At 39.1% G+C, this 19,293-nt stretch overlaps 1 protein-coding gene and 1 long non-coding RNA gene across 5 annotated transcripts in view; one reads left to right on the top strand and one right to left on the bottom strand.

Annotated features, from left to right (window-relative positions):
- Window positions 1–19,293, top strand: part of palm2akap2 (PALM2 and AKAP2 fusion) — an 86,593-nt gene that overhangs the window by 31,550 nt on the left and 35,750 nt on the right. For 3 of the 4 annotated variants that reach the window (XM_026219289.1, XM_026219288.1, XM_026219287.1), the window contains exons 5-8: window positions 1,914–2,028; window positions 5,464–5,485; window positions 5,981–6,076; window positions 7,936–8,601. In XM_026219289.1, the coding sequence (XP_026075074.1) occupies window positions 1,914–2,028; window positions 5,464–5,485; window positions 5,981–6,076; window positions 7,936–8,601 (899 nt within the window). The remainder of the gene's footprint in view (window positions 1–1,913; window positions 2,029–5,463; window positions 5,486–5,980; window positions 6,077–7,935; window positions 8,602–19,293) is intronic. The other variant, XM_026219290.1, reaches the window with a different exon arrangement.
- LOC113054023 (uncharacterized) lies at window positions 939–19,278 on the bottom strand. The gene is made up of 2 exons (XR_003277344.1): window positions 18,139–19,278; window positions 939–1,636 (listed from the first exon to the last, which is right to left on the bottom strand). It is a non-coding gene; the product is annotated as an uncharacterized LOC113054023 (long non-coding RNA).

Genomic DNA, 19,293 nt, shown 5'->3' with positions numbered 1-19,293 from the left:
GGTATAATTTGTTGCTGGTGTGTTTCCTCTCTTTTGAGCTCTTAATCATGCTGTGAGCCTGGAAACATATCCTTGACCTCCTGGTGTGTGTGTGGGGGGGGGGGGGGTCTGCACACTTGAACGTGTGTGTGTAGTTGAAACTCATCGGCAGATGCCTCCAACTAATTGTTCTCCACTGATCACTAATTAGGCTTGCACAAATACAGCATAAATACATTCTTCTGCAGGCAACCCTTCATTACCAAGCTAGGATTAAAACACACAGTTGTACTTGTTGCCCACAGATGATGAAGAAATAGTTTAGAAATAGTTTAGAGTTTTACAACGATTAAACTCAACCTTGTGGAAAAGAATTGTGCTTAATTGTATTGAATGTTCACTTGTAGTGGGCTTCAAATCTTAAAAGTATGTAAAAAAATAAAAATAAAAAACTGTACTTGCAGATAATATGATAATAATAAAAATAAAAAGGCCACTTAAGTGTACATTAACAGAGATCCTGAACTAGACTACACTTTTTACAGTGCTCTTTGCAATAATGTCAAATTACATGTTTTACGTTAAAGTACTGTATCAATAATCATTGTTTTGATCATCTTTTTGTCCTGCTTTAAAGTATTACACTTATTCTGGTGTATTGACTATCATACTAAAGCACATGTTAAGCACTTGATTTTAACAATAGTATGTTTTTCAATATTACATTTTAAGTTGAAATATATACTGTATACACACACACACACACACACACACACAAACACACATTTCAAAGACAATAGATGTAAATATGAAACTACATAAAGACATACTAGTGGGGCAGAAAAAGCACTCTAAAGTTCATTAAATTGCATTTAATATAAATTTAAACTACGTAATTTACATGTAAAATACATTTTCTTTAATTGCAATTAAAATCCAGTTAAGTATACTTTTTTAAAAAAAAGTGTCTTTTTCCATAATAAGTAATCTATTGCTAAAGTGTACGTGTTTCACAAGGGATGTGTTGTTTCAACCCCTTTTCTTTCTTTCCTTCATGAAATTAAAAATAGATGCTTTACAGAATGTCTAAGCTGCTCTTTTCCATAAAACATAATCAAACAGTATCTAGGGAATGTCAAGTTCCAAAACAAACAAAATATATTTTCATATTATCTTATGTGATGTTGTTTATCTCTTTTGGTGTTTGGGAGCTTGGGAATTCTGCCAAACATCTCTTTTAACAAAAAAGTTTCACAAAAGCTAAAAAACCAAATGGGGTTCCTTGAATTTGATCAAAGAAAAGCTCAGACAGTGCCATATGTTGGTGCGTTCATTGCAATCCATTATGTCTGTATACATATAGATGGCACATGTCACTTTGTAGAAGGAATTTTTATCAGGAATCGTGGGAAGGTTCCTGCTCTTTTGTTATTGCAGACCACGTAACCTCAGTGATCCAAACAATAGCAGGAAATTCTCATGGGCGGAGGCAGCGCGGGTTCCTCCACCGGCAGCTTCCTCATTGGCTGCCAGCATTCAGAATGAGTGAGAAAGGAGTCCGCTGGGAAAAGTGGAATATGCATGGCTTAATTGACACTGAAGGGATATGTCTCCTTCATTTACAGAATTTATGTCAATGGGCAGCACATCTGTACACCTGAAAAAAAAAAAAAAAAAAAAAAAAAAAGTGTAGCGTTATATTACAGGTATTCTGAAACCATATAATAGCTTTGTGTTTGGGACCGATCAAAATTTGTGTTATGTGTAAATACAGTACATTACTGTTCAAATGTTTAGGGTCAGTAAGATTTAAATACTATATTTAGTTTTTCTCATGTGAAGCAGTCGCTGTATTTCTGAGGAATTTATATAGCATTTTATAAATAATCGTATTGTATGTACTGTATACAAATAAATCAATTGTGTTTTTGTAGATTGGAATCAGAAATCTGTCTTTTGGAGAACGAAGAATCACAGATTTCAGCTAAAGAGCGAGTTCTCAGAGAGCGACTGCGGGAAACAGAGAGATCTATTGAAGATCTACAGAAGGTATGTGATCCTCGAGACTGAGTATGGACATCCACAGTTAAAATGTCTAAATGTCATTGCATTAGACAAAATATCAAAGTAAGTGGCTTTTGTTATAATAGAAGACAGGACATATATGTGTTAACTGATTAAATAGAACTGTTACTAATGGTGTGTTCAAGTCTTCCTTAGGCATTTTATATTTGTGAGTTGCAAAGTTATTATTACACTGCCAGGTGTACTTAAATCACTGTGTTTAATCAAGATGCTGAATTTACATTTGCTTTCTTTACTTAATAAAGATACATAAAGGTTTTAAACTTTATGACAAAGGATAGCAAGTGTGCTTTTTATGTTAATTTTGTTCATACAACTTATTTAGTTGTATTATAAAAGAAAAGAAAAACATTTCAATAATTTACCACCAACTACATACACTACTTCCATTGTATTCACCAAGACTATAATTTCCCACTCGCAATTATGACATTATAAATAACATTTTCTCCGTGCATCCACAGAAAGTTATAACAAATATGTCTTAGAAAAGTCCAAATTACTTATCATTTGTTCACAGAAACCACTTCTAGAGTTTGATATTTTGTTGTCCAACATTATGGCGTGCAGACATTTAAATTTTTTTTTTACTTAATTGTGAAGTGTGTAATTTATTCATTCAATATCAGATTGGGAGTCATTCTGGAAACATGTTTGAAAACATCATGAGTTTATGTATGCAACCATGGTTTCCCAAAGGGAACGAGATGCTGCATCAAAAGTTTTGGGAATGCCCCCGGCGAGACACCCTACTGAAGCATGTGTGAAATCAGTCCAATAGCGAAGCAAGACGTCACAAGTGGGGTGACGTGAGCAACCAGGAAGCATAAATGAGCAGCCGGCAAGTGCACATGTTAGCTTCTGCGGAAGCGAGTGCCTGCGGGGATGAAGGGAGAATGGCAGGGAGACTCAGCGTCTCGTTCCCTTCGGGGGAACCATGGTTACATGGGTAACCTCGAGATGTTCCCCTTTAGGAACTCAAGCTGCGTCAAACGCTTTGGGAACGAGAATACCCTCTGTGCCATATGAGTAAGTCGCTGTCCTGTGTATTTCTGGGGAGCACATAAAGACGAAAGGACTTGGGACTCTGGAGTAGATGTCAGGTTCAAAGTGTAGAAACAGATGAATGTGTGTGTGTAGAGGACCAGCCTGCGCAAGCACAAACATCCTGAAGGGCCACGCCCTCTGATAAGGCCTTGGGGGCTGCCATACCCCTGGTCGAATGCACTCTGACCCCCATGGGTGACTGGAGACCAGAGGACTCATAGGCCAGTGTGATAGTCTCAACTACACGCTGACTCATAGTGTGCTTGGTCGCTAAAACCCCTGTCTTAGGTGGACCAAAGTAAACAAGTAATTGAAACCTTTATGCCAATGGGCAGCTCTGGGAACGTAAGTGTCTCAGCAGATTGAGTGTCTCCTGACTCAGCTGTGACCTGAAGAAGAAGTGAAAATGCATGTGCCCTGTGTTTATCAGTATCTTTATGTTCATTGTGTAAAAATAAAAACTAAATAAAAGTAAAAAATTGTTCATCTGATTCTCTAAGGTTTCTATAGGTATTGTTATATATCAATATAGTGAATTATTTTGGACACAATAACCATGGTTTGGAAAATCTAATATCGTGACTGCCCTAGTTCAAATGTAGCTTTACACAGAGCCTCCAGAACCACTGCCAGATCCCAAGAGGGCACCTTGGTGCACTGTACTGGCCTAAGCCTCCGGATGCCATGGAGTAAATGTGTAACTATCGGGTGTCTTCCCACTGACTGACCACCCTGAAGGGTATAGTAAGCAGCTATGGCCGCCATATAAACCTTCAAAGTGGAGGGGGATAATCCTGAAATCCAGAACTGAACCAACTGGGCAGTTGACTGGGTCTTTAAGTTGCTGTTTGCACCAAGAGGTGAAAAGTTTCCACTTCAAAGCATACAGTTTCCTTTTGGCAGTAGCTCTGGACTGGAGTATGGTCTTGACAGCCTCAGTCCAGGGGCCACACCCAAAACTGGTGGGGGTGAAAAATGGTGCCCCCGTCTGAGAGAGGAGGTCCCTCCTGATCAGAATCTCCCATGGAGAGCCATCGAGGAGGGACACCAGGTCTGAGGACCATACTCAGGCTGGCCAGAACGGGGCTACTAGCAAAAGATGGACCCTGTACTGGTGTACTCTCTCCAGGACTCCTGGGAGCAGAGCGATTGGGGGAACTACATATAGACAAAGCCTCGGCCATATCTGCACCATAGCATCCAGTCCAAGTGGAGCTTGACCAATACCAGAGCAGACAGTGTTGCTTCCTTCGACACAAATAGATCTACTTCCTCCTGGTCAAACTCCCCCCAAAGGAGCTTCACCACTTCTGGGTGGAGTCTCTATTCCCCGAGCCTCAGCTCTTGTCTCTACAGGATGGCTGCTCCCTGACTGAGATGCCGTCGCTGGGTGGCAGCTGAGAATTTTGCTCATGGTGGCCTACTGAGCCCTGAAGCACCAGGGGTGGCAGGGGTATCAGTAAGTCTCACCAAAGCCACTGAAGAGAATTGTGCACCGTATACCGAGGTGTGCAGTAGATTAATCTGAGGGGTGGGCATCAGATCCCTGAGAGGGGGCTATGGATCTAGTGGGTAAAGACTGAGATAAGGACAAGCCCATTTCGGATCCCTCTACTAAATCCACTTGCAATCCCCATGATAACATCCACCACTGTGCTTCAGCAACAGCGGAGCTGGACCTAGCACGATTGCGAGCCTGGCCGCTTTCATCGAAGACCGCTAAACGGGAGAAGCTCACAGTCATGACAAGCAGATTGCCATTGCATGCTCTGCACCTAAACAGACAATGCACAAATTGTGTATATCCCTACCCGAGAAATAACGTGGCCGGGGAGGAATACATGACTTGAAACGCCATCTGCTCACCACATTTGATTTGGATTTAAAATTTGGCATTTTTTCACCTGCTAACAGAGTGTTTCTGACTGACTGAGTGCCTTACATACATTCACAAACACACACCAAAGACGCGGTTGCTGAAGAGCAAAAGCTGACGTGTGCTTGCTGGATGCACCTTTATTCTTCCTGGTTGCTCACCTCTCCGCTCCGCTCGTGACATCTCGCTTCGCTATTAGATTGATTTCACACATGCTTCAGTATGGTGTCTTGGCTGGGGCGTTCCCAAAGTATTCAACACAGCTCGAGTTCCTCAAGGGGAACAATCATTATTTTTTCAGTGCTTTGGTAAAAAAAAAAAAAAGTTGTGCAGAAATTACACACTTCAGCTTTAATTGAATTAATATAACTGAAATGCAACTATTTATTAAATCAAATGGATTAAAATGTAGCAAAGCAAAAGAAATTACAGCAATATGATCTTTTCTAATCATGTTGCTTTTTTTCTGTCTACAGAGTCTTCAAAAGCAAGATGGAGGTATGGAAGTCATTGTTGTTCTAGACTTTTTTGTTTTGTCCTGTGCTAAAATCAGCCTGAATACAACATAGACCATTCAGACCAAGTTCATGATCATTTCTACAAACCACTGGATGTGACTTCCAAGGTACCAGCGCGATGGTAGTCAATCACTAAAACAGAGGGTTCATTAGCCTCTTGGACCATTTCCCTCTTACCTCAGCTAGACTATTGAACTCCATATATATGCCAATGACTCTGCACTTTGTTTACCCTGATCCACCTATTCACAGGGAATCCCTATAACCCAGAGCTGACCATTGTTTTGCTCTAATTCACTCGCGTTGCTTTTGCTGTCTAAGCAAATAAGTAGCTGCATGGAAAATAGAGCGAGGGAGAGATAGAAACACAGTTTAGTATGGGGGGGGGGGGAGTTGGATGGGGAGGAAGCAAATTTGGTGGGCTTTTGAACACAGGAAACTAGTTTTAGTTTATCTTCTGCTCTCCACCGGACAGATGCGGTGAATTACAACTGTTCCCAGAACCTCCCAGAGCTGAACTCCCAGTCTCCCGTCACAGCTTCAGGGGATCAACAACTGCCAAGAAAATCTGGTAGGTGCTTGATGGGGATGTGGGAGGGGCTGGGGTGGTCACGGATTTGGGCCACGGCCAAAAGAGGGTACAGTAATGTAGATTCCAGATGGCGCAGTTACTCACCGCAGTGCATTTGTGAGAATGAATGCACAACATGGTGTATTTCACAATCTATACACAGTAGGGTAACTGGTCACCAACATCTCAAAGGCTTAAAATGGATAAACGCTGAGGCCTTTGGAAAGCTGTGGCACCTGCTTTTGTTGAGCAGGTGCTAATGGCCATTTCAGAGATAAAGTTCAGCTTACAGTAGACTTGTGATGTGATGAGTGAAAAAGTTCACCACCATGAACATTCATTGCATGTCTTGTTCATATCTCACTCTAGAAATAGTATGGAAATGAATAGAAAAAATGTTGCAGATCAATACAAATAGTGACAAGGTATACTTGTTTATCTGTTCACATACTTTTTTTCTTATATATAAAAGGTTTAGATCAGTGGTTATCAAATGGTTTAATCTCTCAAATTTGATTTGAGGCTAAATTGGAAATCGAGTTGTGAAAATGCAACAAATAGTTACCATACAAAATGTCCTTAAAATTAAGCATCAAACTTTATTCATATTAATCTGAACAGAGTTGGCCCATCAATAGACAAATGCCATTGGCATTACATTGGCTAAACAGCAAAATGTACAATGTTGCAAATGCATTAATAACAGCAGAAATGTGATTTACCATCCATCACTGGGCCAATATAGTCTGACCAAGTGAATAATGCCTTTGCACCAAAATAAGCAAATATGTACATTTAAGCATGATTTTAAAAGAGTACTTATGGAAATAATATACTTTAAAAGAATATAATAAGTGCAAACCGAATGGAATGTTTTCATCACTATGCAAATAAGTGCAAACTGAATTTAATGTTAATTAAAAGAAAATGTATTATAGTGTAAATTTATATTAAATGCAGTTAGCTTATCATTAGTAGGCTGTTTTTGACCCACTTAGTAAGACTTAAGTTAATTTTTATATGCAATAAATGTAATGACAACATTTGATGAGCAAACATATTATTTAATTTAATTTCTATGGCATTTATTATATCAATATATGTGTAATTAATCATTTGTTAAGATGAACTTGCAAAATAGTACAGTACATTTAACATATCAACTTCTATTTAAGTGCCTCTTATATTTAAGTATTTCATTAATGTTATATTATCTGCAAGTGCAGTTTTTATATGCTTTTAAGATTTTAAGAGCACTACAAGAGCACTTGCAAAATAATTTAACACACTTATTATTCAAAATAGTTTTTTTTCTTAACTGTACTAACTAATTTTATGGTTAGTTGCATTTTCATTATTTGCATTTAGTATTCTTTTCTTTTCTTTTTTTCCTGCAACCAGTTTATAGATTGCAAGCCTCCACTGTAGAACTACTCATTTAAATTAATCAAATTAGCTGCCTCACAAATAACTCTGGGGGGTTTTGTATTTTACCAAGCAATTTTCCTTTCAATGGATGCTTTTATTAATAACTCCAAAGATTATAATCTGTCAATCATAATATAAGAGTAATGGTGCATTTCCATAAAATCAAGAAAAGTGCAAGAGTGATTCATCAGCTAAGCTTACATCAGCATACAGCGGTTACTGGCAACAGCGTAATAACAGTGCAAAGGGTAGGTTGAATTAGCTTTTTTGGCTCTGAATTTAATACCAATTTATGAAACTGTTCAAATATTGCATGCACATAGTGACATCATTGAAAAACCCATTAATAACTAGCATGCCACATTTCAGTAATGCATGATAGGCCACACTGAGTAGACATTAACCCACAATCATCTGCACTCTTCCCTAAGCATTATACGCCATGGAGATCAATGTCGAGAAGGACCGGAAAACAGGTGCCACCAAGATCCTCTCGGCCTCAGCAGTCAGCCCACAGGACGCTCACCAGAGGGGCGTCAAAGTCTACGACGACGGTCGCAAAGTGATCTATGAAGTGCGTTCTGGGGGATCTACTACACTGGAGAACGGCACGCACCCCTGGAGTCCTGGCGAGGTGAACGAGCTCATGCAGCAAGTCGGCAAGACCAAACCACGAAGTGACAGCGCAGTGGTCACTGTCACACCGGCTGAGCCCCAACCAATGGGAGGACAGTTGAGCTCCATGGAGGCCAAGCAAGATCAAAAACAATCTGCTCAGAAAGGCTACGAAGTTGAGGTCATGGAGACTCCTCAAGCCTCAGCCGACAAACCAGTGACCATGATCTTCATGGGCTACCACAGTGTAGAGGACGAGGAGGAATCCAAGAAGCTGCTTGGCTTCGATGGCACCATCAAAGCCGAGATCGTCCTCATCGACGAAGACGATGAGAAATCTCTTCGGGAGAAGACCGTCACTGATATCTCCAACATCGACGGCAACGCAGCAGACCTCGTGTCGGGCCGGCCTCTGTCAGAGACCAGCGAACTGTCTTCAGAAGGCAAAGATGAAAGCTCGACCAAGGAACTGCCACCCACAGGTATTGAAAAGAAAAAACGCTGCAAGTGCTGTGCTGTCATGTGACCTTTCTGCCGCAACTTCTCTTTCCTGGAGCACATTCACCAAGGCTCTGCCTTCCTTAAAAACAAATCTCACCCTGTTACTAACAGCACCTCCACCTCTGTGACATGAGAAAATTTCGCTCCTCACTCTTTCAGACCTATTTTACACAGATTGTTTGGTTATTTTGGTGTAAAGGTTGTACGACTCGAATAGCATATTGAGGCAACATCTAGGAGAAGATGCTGACAGACAGCAAAACATACACCCTTAAAAACATCCATGGAAACTTTCTATTGTATGAAAGATTCTTGTAGTGAAAAAAAAAGGTTCTTAGAATTAAAAACAGTTCTTTTAAGAAACCAAAATGGTTCTTCTATTGCATCACTGCAAAAATCCCCTTTTGGAACCATCATTTTTAAGAGTGTCTGTGAAAATGTTTGTACTCCATCAAAACATCCTTCATTTGATTATCCTCTGCGATGGAACACAGATGACAAAGCCAATAAATAATGTGTAAATGTACAAAAAATAAATATAAGACTTCTCTAATATTAGGTTAGATAATTTAATAGAACTTCATTCAATGGTGTAGCATAGATTTTAAAAAGATATTGTCCATAAATGTCTATCCCATTTGATGTTTCATATAATATGGAAACACATAGTTGATCCATTCAGCATAAAGATGCTTGACCACTATTATGTTGTTCAGTAGTCTTACGAAGCCTTCAAATTACCATATTCAACGGTTGTCCAAGTTATTTATTGTTTACAGATTTAGATTTATTTTTCACAACAAATATGAAGACAATGTACATATGTTTACTTCATTATGCAAACTGGTCTTATTGAAAGACATTTGCCCTTCTGTGCCTCTATATAATAGGATTTTTAGCATTTTCATGTTCTAAACTTAATTAAGAATATTAAAAAGACACTTTGACTGCTATCAGATCAGCAGAATCTTTCAAAGAACCGCTAAGACCACAAAACAATCGGCTGAGTACTGCCATGTGTGCAAATACAGCTCTGAGAGAATGAAAAGCACTGGTGTGACTATAGATTACATGCACTATGGAGGTAAACAAGGTGCTAAATATATTTGGATCTATTTGCTATTTTTCTGCAAATGCAATGCACAATTCTCTACCATTTGTACAAAAATTGTACCAGCAAACCAACCTTTAATTAAAATTATGAATTGACCCTCAAATTCAAAGCATGCATCATCTTAGGCTTTACTTAAATGTTAAATAACAAGTTTAGTATTTCTGTGAGAGAAAAATATTAAGAATGAGATACATATACATGAATAGTTCACTACTGCTTATTATTCATAATATAGCTGTAGATAAAGAATGTACATATATTGCACTCAAAATGAGTGTTTATTCCACATTTATTTCTATAGTTGAAATCTGAAAATGTTTTAATATATGCTTATTGTTAGCATATTCACACTTAAATACCATACCAATAAAGGCTTCTCCATGTGGTCACAAAGGACATATCTTAGGTATTTATAAGTAAATTATTCTTCTTTCACTAATAACAGCTACCTTGCTGTTTCTGTATTCATTTTTCTAAGTCTTGCCACACTAAAGAAGAACTTGTTTTAGTGCCATAATACATTCTTTTTTTGAACGAATGATGCTCAGATGAGGAAATTAAAAGCCAGTTTACCTTATATCTACAATGAACAAAGATATGAATTCTGAAATTGTAAAAAAAAAAAATAATAATAATAACTGACAGCATGAAGTACATTTTAAGATAAATGTAGAATTTTTTTTCTTTTTTTTTTTTTACAATTAAAATATTAAAACAGTAATAGCCTAAATAAATAAAGTTAAATATGCAGACCTAGTTTATGTTTAAAGGCCAATGACATGCATTATTCTTTGACGTGCTATAGAGATTTTTTTGTAATTCATTATTTCTTCATTAATTCATTCTTTTCTTTTATTATTTTATAAAAAAAGAAAAGAAAAAGAAAAACACGGTTAATTTAGATATTACAATATTTAGGCTAATTATGATGTTTCCATTTTTTTCGTTTTCTCTTTTTATATATATATATATATATATATATATATGTGTGTGTGTGTGTGTATGAAGGTCGTGAAATGAATCTGTAATCAGTGCCAAAACAAAAGTCACCTTTTCAGGCTTAAAGACCCCATGAAATGGTTTGAGGAGTACAGTCTCCTTTCAGGAGTTGGCATTTCCTTCTGAAACAGGAAGTTGGGCAGGAAGTTAGCTAACATCACAGCCCACCAAAACCAAAGAGTCTGTTCCGACTGTTTAGTTTTGGAAATTAAATGCTATAACTGCACCATCTACCCAATGTCATGAGGAAATGTTACTATTTGGTGATTTTGTATAAATATTTAACATTTGATTCATACGAAAATCTAGGAGCATTGTGAAGTGAATTCTAATGAGACTGTGTTGAATTTCCTGCAGAACAATTAGTCACTTAGCATTTATAAGTATTCATGTCAGAACTGAAATCCAATGAGCAAAGATGGTACTCTGCAGGTCGCATACTTCTGAACGTGCGTCAGCCGAGTAACTACCATTGATGTGAATGGCTAACAGAGATCTCAAGTATATTAATTTTTATAAAACGAATAAGTCCTTGATTCTGATTGGTTGAGCCAAGTTGAAGCTGTTGTAAATTATTCTACAAGCAAACACCTTTTGTTTACTTTTATGTGTTGCTTGGCAACCACTTTGTTGCAGTTTCTGAGGAACTACACTGTTTGGTGGAAGAATAATGTTTTAATTAATTTCATTACACTTTTTTTGCTTTGTTTGTGAAACTATACTACGTATATGGAATAACCGTTTTATAAAAGCAATTAGCCCTGTGAAGCCGTAATTTACAGTGATTTTATAAAAACTCCACTTCGCGGTGTGCCTAACAATACCCCTTAGCTGTTATAAATTTACTGTAAACCACGGCTTCTTGTGGATTATTGCTTTAATTTGCTACGTGCCATTGCAGGTGGTATTTTGGCGGAGGTGTACTCTCAATTATGATTATTTTACTAGGAGAAAAAGCTCATGTGAACAAGACAATCTTCAGTAATTTTGTTTTTATTATTATTATTATTATTTTATTTTTACCTTCAGGAGTACACTTGCGTATAGATGGCCTTGCAGCTAACAGGCATGGGCTTGTTTTTTCATTCATGGGGTCTTTAAAGGTTAAGAATTTCATGTTCGAATCTGTTTACACAATGTAGGATCACCAGCTCCATCAAACATGTATGCTCCGGAGTAAAGCTAGTGCCAGTGTTGTCTATCAGGATCTTTCAGCCTCAAACTGCCAAACAGCTCTAATTCAGTTTTGGACTTTAATATGATGGTGTGGCTGCCATATGAGCTCTGATCTGCCATGAAAGTACTGCTCTGCTTCTTCATTGAGAATCTGCTGTATTTTTGTAATCCTGAAGTGTAATTTTTAATTGTTCCACTTTGCTTACCTTTTTTTTAATGATGATAACATTCTCTTTCTGTATCATATCATTTTTCTCTCTCTCACCCACTCTCTCCAGTATGGACTGCCAGCAGCACTGCTGTAACATTGGCTTTCAGTTATTAATTTTTTCCTTTGTATGGTATACTTAGTCCAATAAACAGCATTTTTTTCCAATGTGCCTACTCTCCTGTGTCTATGCTCTGGTTCTTTCTCTAACTAATTTCTCATCATTGGGACATTACTAGCACTTTCCCTATCTGTAATATCATCCTTCCCTCATTTCTGGGCAGCACTAACTCCAGTAGGGTCTGTGTCTTAAGCTCGTCTCTCAAGACATGAATGAGATGTGCTGATGAATGTATCCGCCCCGCTTCACAGATTGCATGTACAGCAAGTTTAACCACAGTTAAAGGCTGACATCCACTGAGGAGGTCTGAATATGCTACAGGTTTGTGAGAGTGATCATATCGCTAGGTTTAGAAACCACGGAGAAAGCTGAAGTGGTGTCATATTCCAGAGGAGTATATTTGTCTTGGTTTCCAGTAAAAATATCTAGATATTGTTAAGACCAGATACATTTACCTACTATAAAAACTGTTTACAGTATACACTAACATTCCAAAGTATGGGGTCGCTAAGATTTTTTATTTCTTTTATTTCTTTTATTTTTTTTCTCACCAAGGCACATTATTATATAAATAAAAAATGCAATATTGAGCATTTATGCTATGAAGCGCAAGGTTGAGAATTTGATTCCCCGGGATCACATGATGGGTAAAAATTGATAGCCTGAATAAGTCGCTTTGGATAAAAACATCTGCTTAATGCATAAATTTAATTTAAATAAATGTAATTTATTTCTGTGATGTGCAGCTGCATTTTCAGCATCATTCCTCCAGTCTTCAGTGTCGCATGATCTTCAGAAATGATTGTGAAAATATGATGATTTACTGCTCAAGAAACTTTTCTCTTCAGGATTATTTGATGAATAGAAAGTTTAAAAGAAGTTAAAAAAAAACAATTGCAACAATTTAAAAGTCTTTAACTTTTGATCAATGTAACATCTTTGCTTGATGAATGTTTACATTTCATTAAAAAATAAAATGAAATCATACTGACCCCAACCTTTTGCACAATGATGTAATTAAATACAGATATTAAATATTATTTTATTCTCTACAACAAGCGGTAATGTCTTATACAATTGTGCTTATCGGTAACAATAATCTTGTTTCAAGGATGTTTAAAAGTTTTGTTTGTTTTTTTGTTTTTTTTTTACTGGAAACCTGACTAGATTCTGACATTAGCATTTAGCTAAACTAATCACTTCATACTCTAATAAGCACCAAAATTCATATTGCATTGTATCTAAAGAGCAGGGTGGTAATCATGTCAAAATAAAAAATGTCTCTAGGTTACATATGTAACCCTAGTTCCTCGAAGGAACGAGACGCTGCGTCAAATGCGCTTTGGGGGAACGCGCCCAGCGTGAGTGACTCTGAATATTGTGTGTAATCAGTCCAATGGAAGAGCGTGACGTCACAGGCGGGGTGACGTAAGCGACCAGGAAGCTATAAAAGCACGTGCCGCGCAGCTGGCGTCAGCTTCAAGTACCAGCAAGCGCAGGCAGGGGTGCCGGGGTAAAGCTCCGAGACGCAGCGCCTCGTTCCCTCGAGGAACTAGGGTTACATAAGTAACCTAGGGACGTTCCTCTTCAGGAACTCGAGCTGCGTCAAATGTGCTTTGGGGAACGAGTACCAACGCCGCCAGACTACCAAACCCCTGCCTAGTGTGTATCCGAAGAGCACAGCTTAGGACAGGAGGACAGAAGTGCCTGGAGTGACTGGCATGTCTAGGCCATAGAATTTAACAAACGTAGAGGGCGTGGACCACCCTGCAGCATTGCAGATGTCCAGCATGGATAAACCTGCTAGGAAGGCCTTGGAGGCCGCCATATCCCGAGTAGAGTGAGCCTTGGCTCCCGACAGTGGGGGACGACCAGAGGACTCATAGATGGCGTTGATAGCCTCGACTATCCAACGACTAATAGTCTGATGAGAAGAAGGAGAACCCCTCTTGGGGGGACCATAGCATACAAGCAATTGGTCAGTTTTTCTCCACAGGGCAGCTCTGTGGATGTATGCGTCCAGCGCTTGAACTGGACACATACAATTTAGCTTCGCTTGGTCGGGCTCCCGAAAGGGAGGAGGACAGAAGGCCTGCAGCACTACATGTCGTGGTGTAACAGAGGGAACCTTGGGAACATATCCCACTCGAGGGTATATGAACGCTTTAGTCATGCCAGGTACAAACTCAAGATAAGTGGGGGCCACGGAGAGGGCCTGAACATCTCCTACTCTCCACAGAGAGGTGATAGCCAACAGAAAGGAGGTTTTAAGTGTGAGATGTCTGTCTGAAATATCTTGAATAGGTTCAAATGTAAGTTTGCACATTGCCTCTAACACCACAACCAAGTACTAACAGACGGACCCCATCCAGGCGTACTTTTGCCAGAACTCCCGGGAGCAGAGCAATAGGGGGAAAGGTGTACAGACGAAGCCTCGGCCAGGTCTGTACCATAGCGTCCAGTCCCAGAGGAGCTGGATGAACTAGACAGAACCAAAAGGGACACTGTGATGTCTCTTGAGTTGCAAATAGGTCTACTTGAGCCCTGCCAAATACTCTCCAAGTCTCCATTCCCCAGGCCTCTGCCCCTGCCTCAACAGTATTTCTGGTCCCATATTTTGTTTACCAGGAATATATACTGATCTTAATGAGAGGAATTTGCTCTGGGACCACACTAGGATCTGGTGCGCCAGCTTGTACAAAGGGTGCAAACACAGACCTCCCTGGTGGTTGATGTAAGAGACCACCGACACATGGTCCCCTTAGGTCTGGGAGGAAGTGCTTCAATGCACGATAAACTGCTAGCATTTCTAGACAATTGAAATGCCATGTTAGATGGCAACTGCTCCACAGACCACGGGCAGGGTGGCCACTCATGGCTGCACCCCAGCCGGTGAGAGATGTGTCCGTCGCTAGTATTACACGGTGACAAGGAGCTCCCAGCACCGGGCCCTGATTCAAGAACCAAGGTTTCTTCCACATGTCTAAGGCACGGAGACAGTGCCGCATGACCTTGATAGTGCGAAGTAGATTGCCCCTCGGGGAAAATCCCTTAGTCTTGAGCTACCACTGTAGGGGTCTCATGTACAGCAGGCCAAGAGGTATCACGTTGGACACAGCTGCCATCAGACCCAACAATCTCTGAAATAGTTTGACAGTAAGTGACTGGCCTTCTCTGACTCTCTCGACTGAGACGAGGATCGACTCGATACGAGCAGGGGACAATCGTGCCTGCATCGTGGTCGAATCCCATACTACGCCTAGATAGGTAGTTCTCTGAACCGGAGAAAGTACAATCTTCTTGCCGTTCAGTCTCAAACCCAGCTCCCCCAAATGTGCGAGAACGACATCTCGATACCGAGCCGCAACCTGCTCTGACTGAGCTAAAATCAACCAGTCATCGATGTAGTTGAGAATGCGGATGCCCTGCATGCACAGGGGGACCAGAGCCGTGTCCACACATTTTGTGAACGTGCGGGATGAGAGTGCAAGGCCGAAGGGAAGCACTCGATATTGGTAAGCTTCGCCCTCAAACGCGAACCTCAGAAACTTCCTGTATTGTGTAAGGATGGATATGTGGAAGTATGCGTCTTTGAGATCAATTTTGACAAACCAGTCCTCGGACCTGATCTGAACTACAACATGCTTGATTGTGAGCATTCAATCTCATAACTGAACGATTTAAGACCCTCAAGTCTATAATCGGACGCAACCCCCCATCCTTCTTTGGAACTATGAAATACCGGCTGTAAAATCCGGACTCCCTGTCCTGAAGAGGGACCACCTCGATGGCCTCCTTCTCTAATAGGGTTTTCACTTCCTGTTCCATAATCAGACCCTGCCTGGGGCCGACTATTGTCGTAATGGCCCCATTGAATATTGGCGGCACGGGATGGGGTTTGCAAATTCCACTTGCGAACCCCACGAGTGCAGCCGCCATTCTGCCTCGGCAGAACCGGGACCAGCATCGCGGAGAACGTTGGCGAAGGCCCCCTCCTTGAAGCGGGCCCTCCAGGAATGAAGCAGCCGCATGGACATTCGCTCACAGTGCGGACAGTCGGCCCCCTCGAGAGCCGACTCAGCATGCTTCGCTCCCAGCAAACCGCGCATAGGCTGTGTGCATCCCCACCCGTTATATATTGCGGGCAGGGAGGAACACACAACCCATAACGCCATTTGGAATCGCCATCAGAATGCTTTACTTTCTCCTTGCTCTTTGGCATGTCTAGGAGCTCTAACTGGACAAACAACAGTAAATAAGACTCATAAGACAAACAAGTGACATTCACACACAGAGCGCTTGCTGAAAGATGTGAAGCTGACGCCAGCTTGGTCGCTTACGTCACCCCGCCTGTGATGTCATGCTCTTCCATTGGACTGATTACACACAATATTCAGAGTCGCTCACGCTGGGCGCGTTCCCCCAAAGCGCATTTGACGCAGCTCAAGTTCCTGAAGAGGAACTATTCACTGACTGCAAATGGGCGGGAAACCCTTAAGTAAACACTTCTACCACTTATTAACTCAAAATTGTTAATTACACTGATTATTGTGGAGCTTACACAAGTGGGGAAATCAATCTACAACATAACTGTACATGGATGCTGGTGATTATTTCAAAACTGCAAGATGGTATTAATTCATTAATAAATAGCAGTCAATTAAAAGGATTGTTATATAATAAACACACACACACACACACACACACACACACACACACACACACAAACACATATATATATATATATATATATATATATATATATATATATATATATATATATATATATATATATATATATATATATATATATAAAACCCATTTAACCCAAGTCTTGACTTTCTGAATGGGGACTTTCTGAATATATATATATATATATATATATATATATATATATATATATATATATATATATATATATATATATATATATATAAATATAAATGTCAAGCACATACCTTTTTGTTCAGAACAAAATCACTTGAAGCACAACATGTCTTAATTACAGTTTCTGAACTCATAGGTACAAACCTCCCGGGAGGATTTGAGAGCAGACGTTCAAAATAATGACTTATTGTGTTATTACTCAGAGAGCCTTCCAGAAATAAAAACAGCACAGCTGCACTGGTCTCTTACCATCCGCTCCTCATTTACATAAACTACTGCAGTGACAAATGGTGTCTTCTTCTTAAAAATAAAAAAATAACAAAATGGAAGCAGAGAAGAAACAGATAAAGAAAAGGAACGGAAACAGGGCAATATATGTTTATCATATTCATATTATAAAAAATATATATTATACATCCTGCACATTCTTCAATGAGTGAACTGTACCAAAAAAATAAAAAAATAAAAAAAGTTACCTTAAAGAGCTATTTTAAATTACATTTTTATAATCCTATTATTAATTTGTTATTCTTTACTTAATTGTATTGGACCCACTTTATATTAAGTGGCCTTAACTACTTTGTACTTACATTTTAATTAATCCTTTAGTACAATGTACTTATTGTGTACATACATGTTTTTACATTGTACTTATATTTTTTTTAAAACTACACGTAATTACATCTGTATTTAATTTCTGTAATTACATTTATAATTACACTGTTGACACATACTTTACACCTTAACCCACCCTTAAACTTACCCATACCTCCAGCCCTCTCCCTAACCTTACCCCTATCCCACCTCAATAGCAGCAAAAGTGTTTTACAATACAATAGGAACACAATAAGTACATTGTACTTATTTTTTATGTAAATACATAGTAGTAAAGGCCACCTAATATAAAGTGGGACCATTGTATTTTTTATATTGTAAATAAAACTAGTTAGTTTAGATGATACTTTTATTCAATGCAGTAAACATATAAAGCAGAATTAACAATGTAGACTTACCATCTACAGAGAATAAAATCAGCAGTGTTCCGATCTGCCTGTACTAAACCCTCTGACCTGATAACAAACAGGCTTTGAGAGAATGTTCTAGAACACACACAGAACATGGTGAATAGATCTAGCAAACACCATTCTGGGCTATTTATTAGAGCTCTTCCATTAGAGATGATCACATACAGCATTAAAGGGATAGTTCACCCAAAAAAAAAAAAAAAAATTAATTCTGTCAACATTTATTCACCCTCATCTAGTAAGACTTTAGTCTATCTAAACAAACCTAGATGAAATCTAATCATCAAATAAAGCGACTATTTTTCTTCATAAGACTTTGATAAAACCCCTTGATTAATGGATTTGCTTTAAGATGCCTTTATGACCTATTTTGTTCTTCTAAGATTTGGACACCTGGACTTTCTCTCAGGTTTCATTAAAAATATTTAAATTAAAATTTTCTGAGATTCTCAAGACACCTTAAAATTAAGATTAATAACATGGGCAACATGATGACTGAATTTTCATTTTGGATAAACTATCCCTTTAGGAATCAAGTACAGATCCATGACAGATAATGCCAGGTATTTATTATATGTAAATAGCAAACATGGTGTGTGTGTGTGTGTGTCCATGTGTGTGTGTCTGTTTGTGCGTCTGTTTGTGTTTGTGTGTGTGTGTGTGTGTGTGTGTGTGTGGTAGGCAAACGGTGAGAGGGCATATTTAGCATTTCAAACCCGCCACACTATCTTGACCTTTGAACCTAAGCCAGTGTGTGGGCAGCTATTATAAACACAGCACTGCTGACCTTACGTCCTCCTCTCTTAATACTTTACCTGATCCAAATAATAACCCCAAATTACTTCTATTGCACACAAATAACCATAATTACACATGTGTCATAAACATATCCAAAAATTCAGCGACCCATCTCACATGAGATATTATTTAATGTTTAAACCATATTTAGTACAGTATCAACAAAGTCACAGACAAACTTCCATCGGCTGTTCACTGAAATAACTCACTGGACAAGTTATTTCTGGAATGACAACATTACTGTGAAGTCCAGTTTTTTGTTGATATCTTGGCATGATTCCAGAAAGGCTGGAACGATAGAGGGATGATTAATGTAGTAAATGAGTGATGGCTTTGGTGATGTTT

Source organism: Carassius auratus, chromosome 35 (assembly GCF_003368295.1).
Source record: "Carassius auratus strain Wakin chromosome 35, ASM336829v1, whole genome shotgun sequence".
NCBI classification, from domain to species: domain Eukaryota; kingdom Metazoa; phylum Chordata; class Actinopteri; order Cypriniformes; family Cyprinidae; genus Carassius; species Carassius auratus.
Note: the sequence above shows the minus strand (reverse complement) of the source record. Positions and strands in the feature narration are given on the sequence as shown.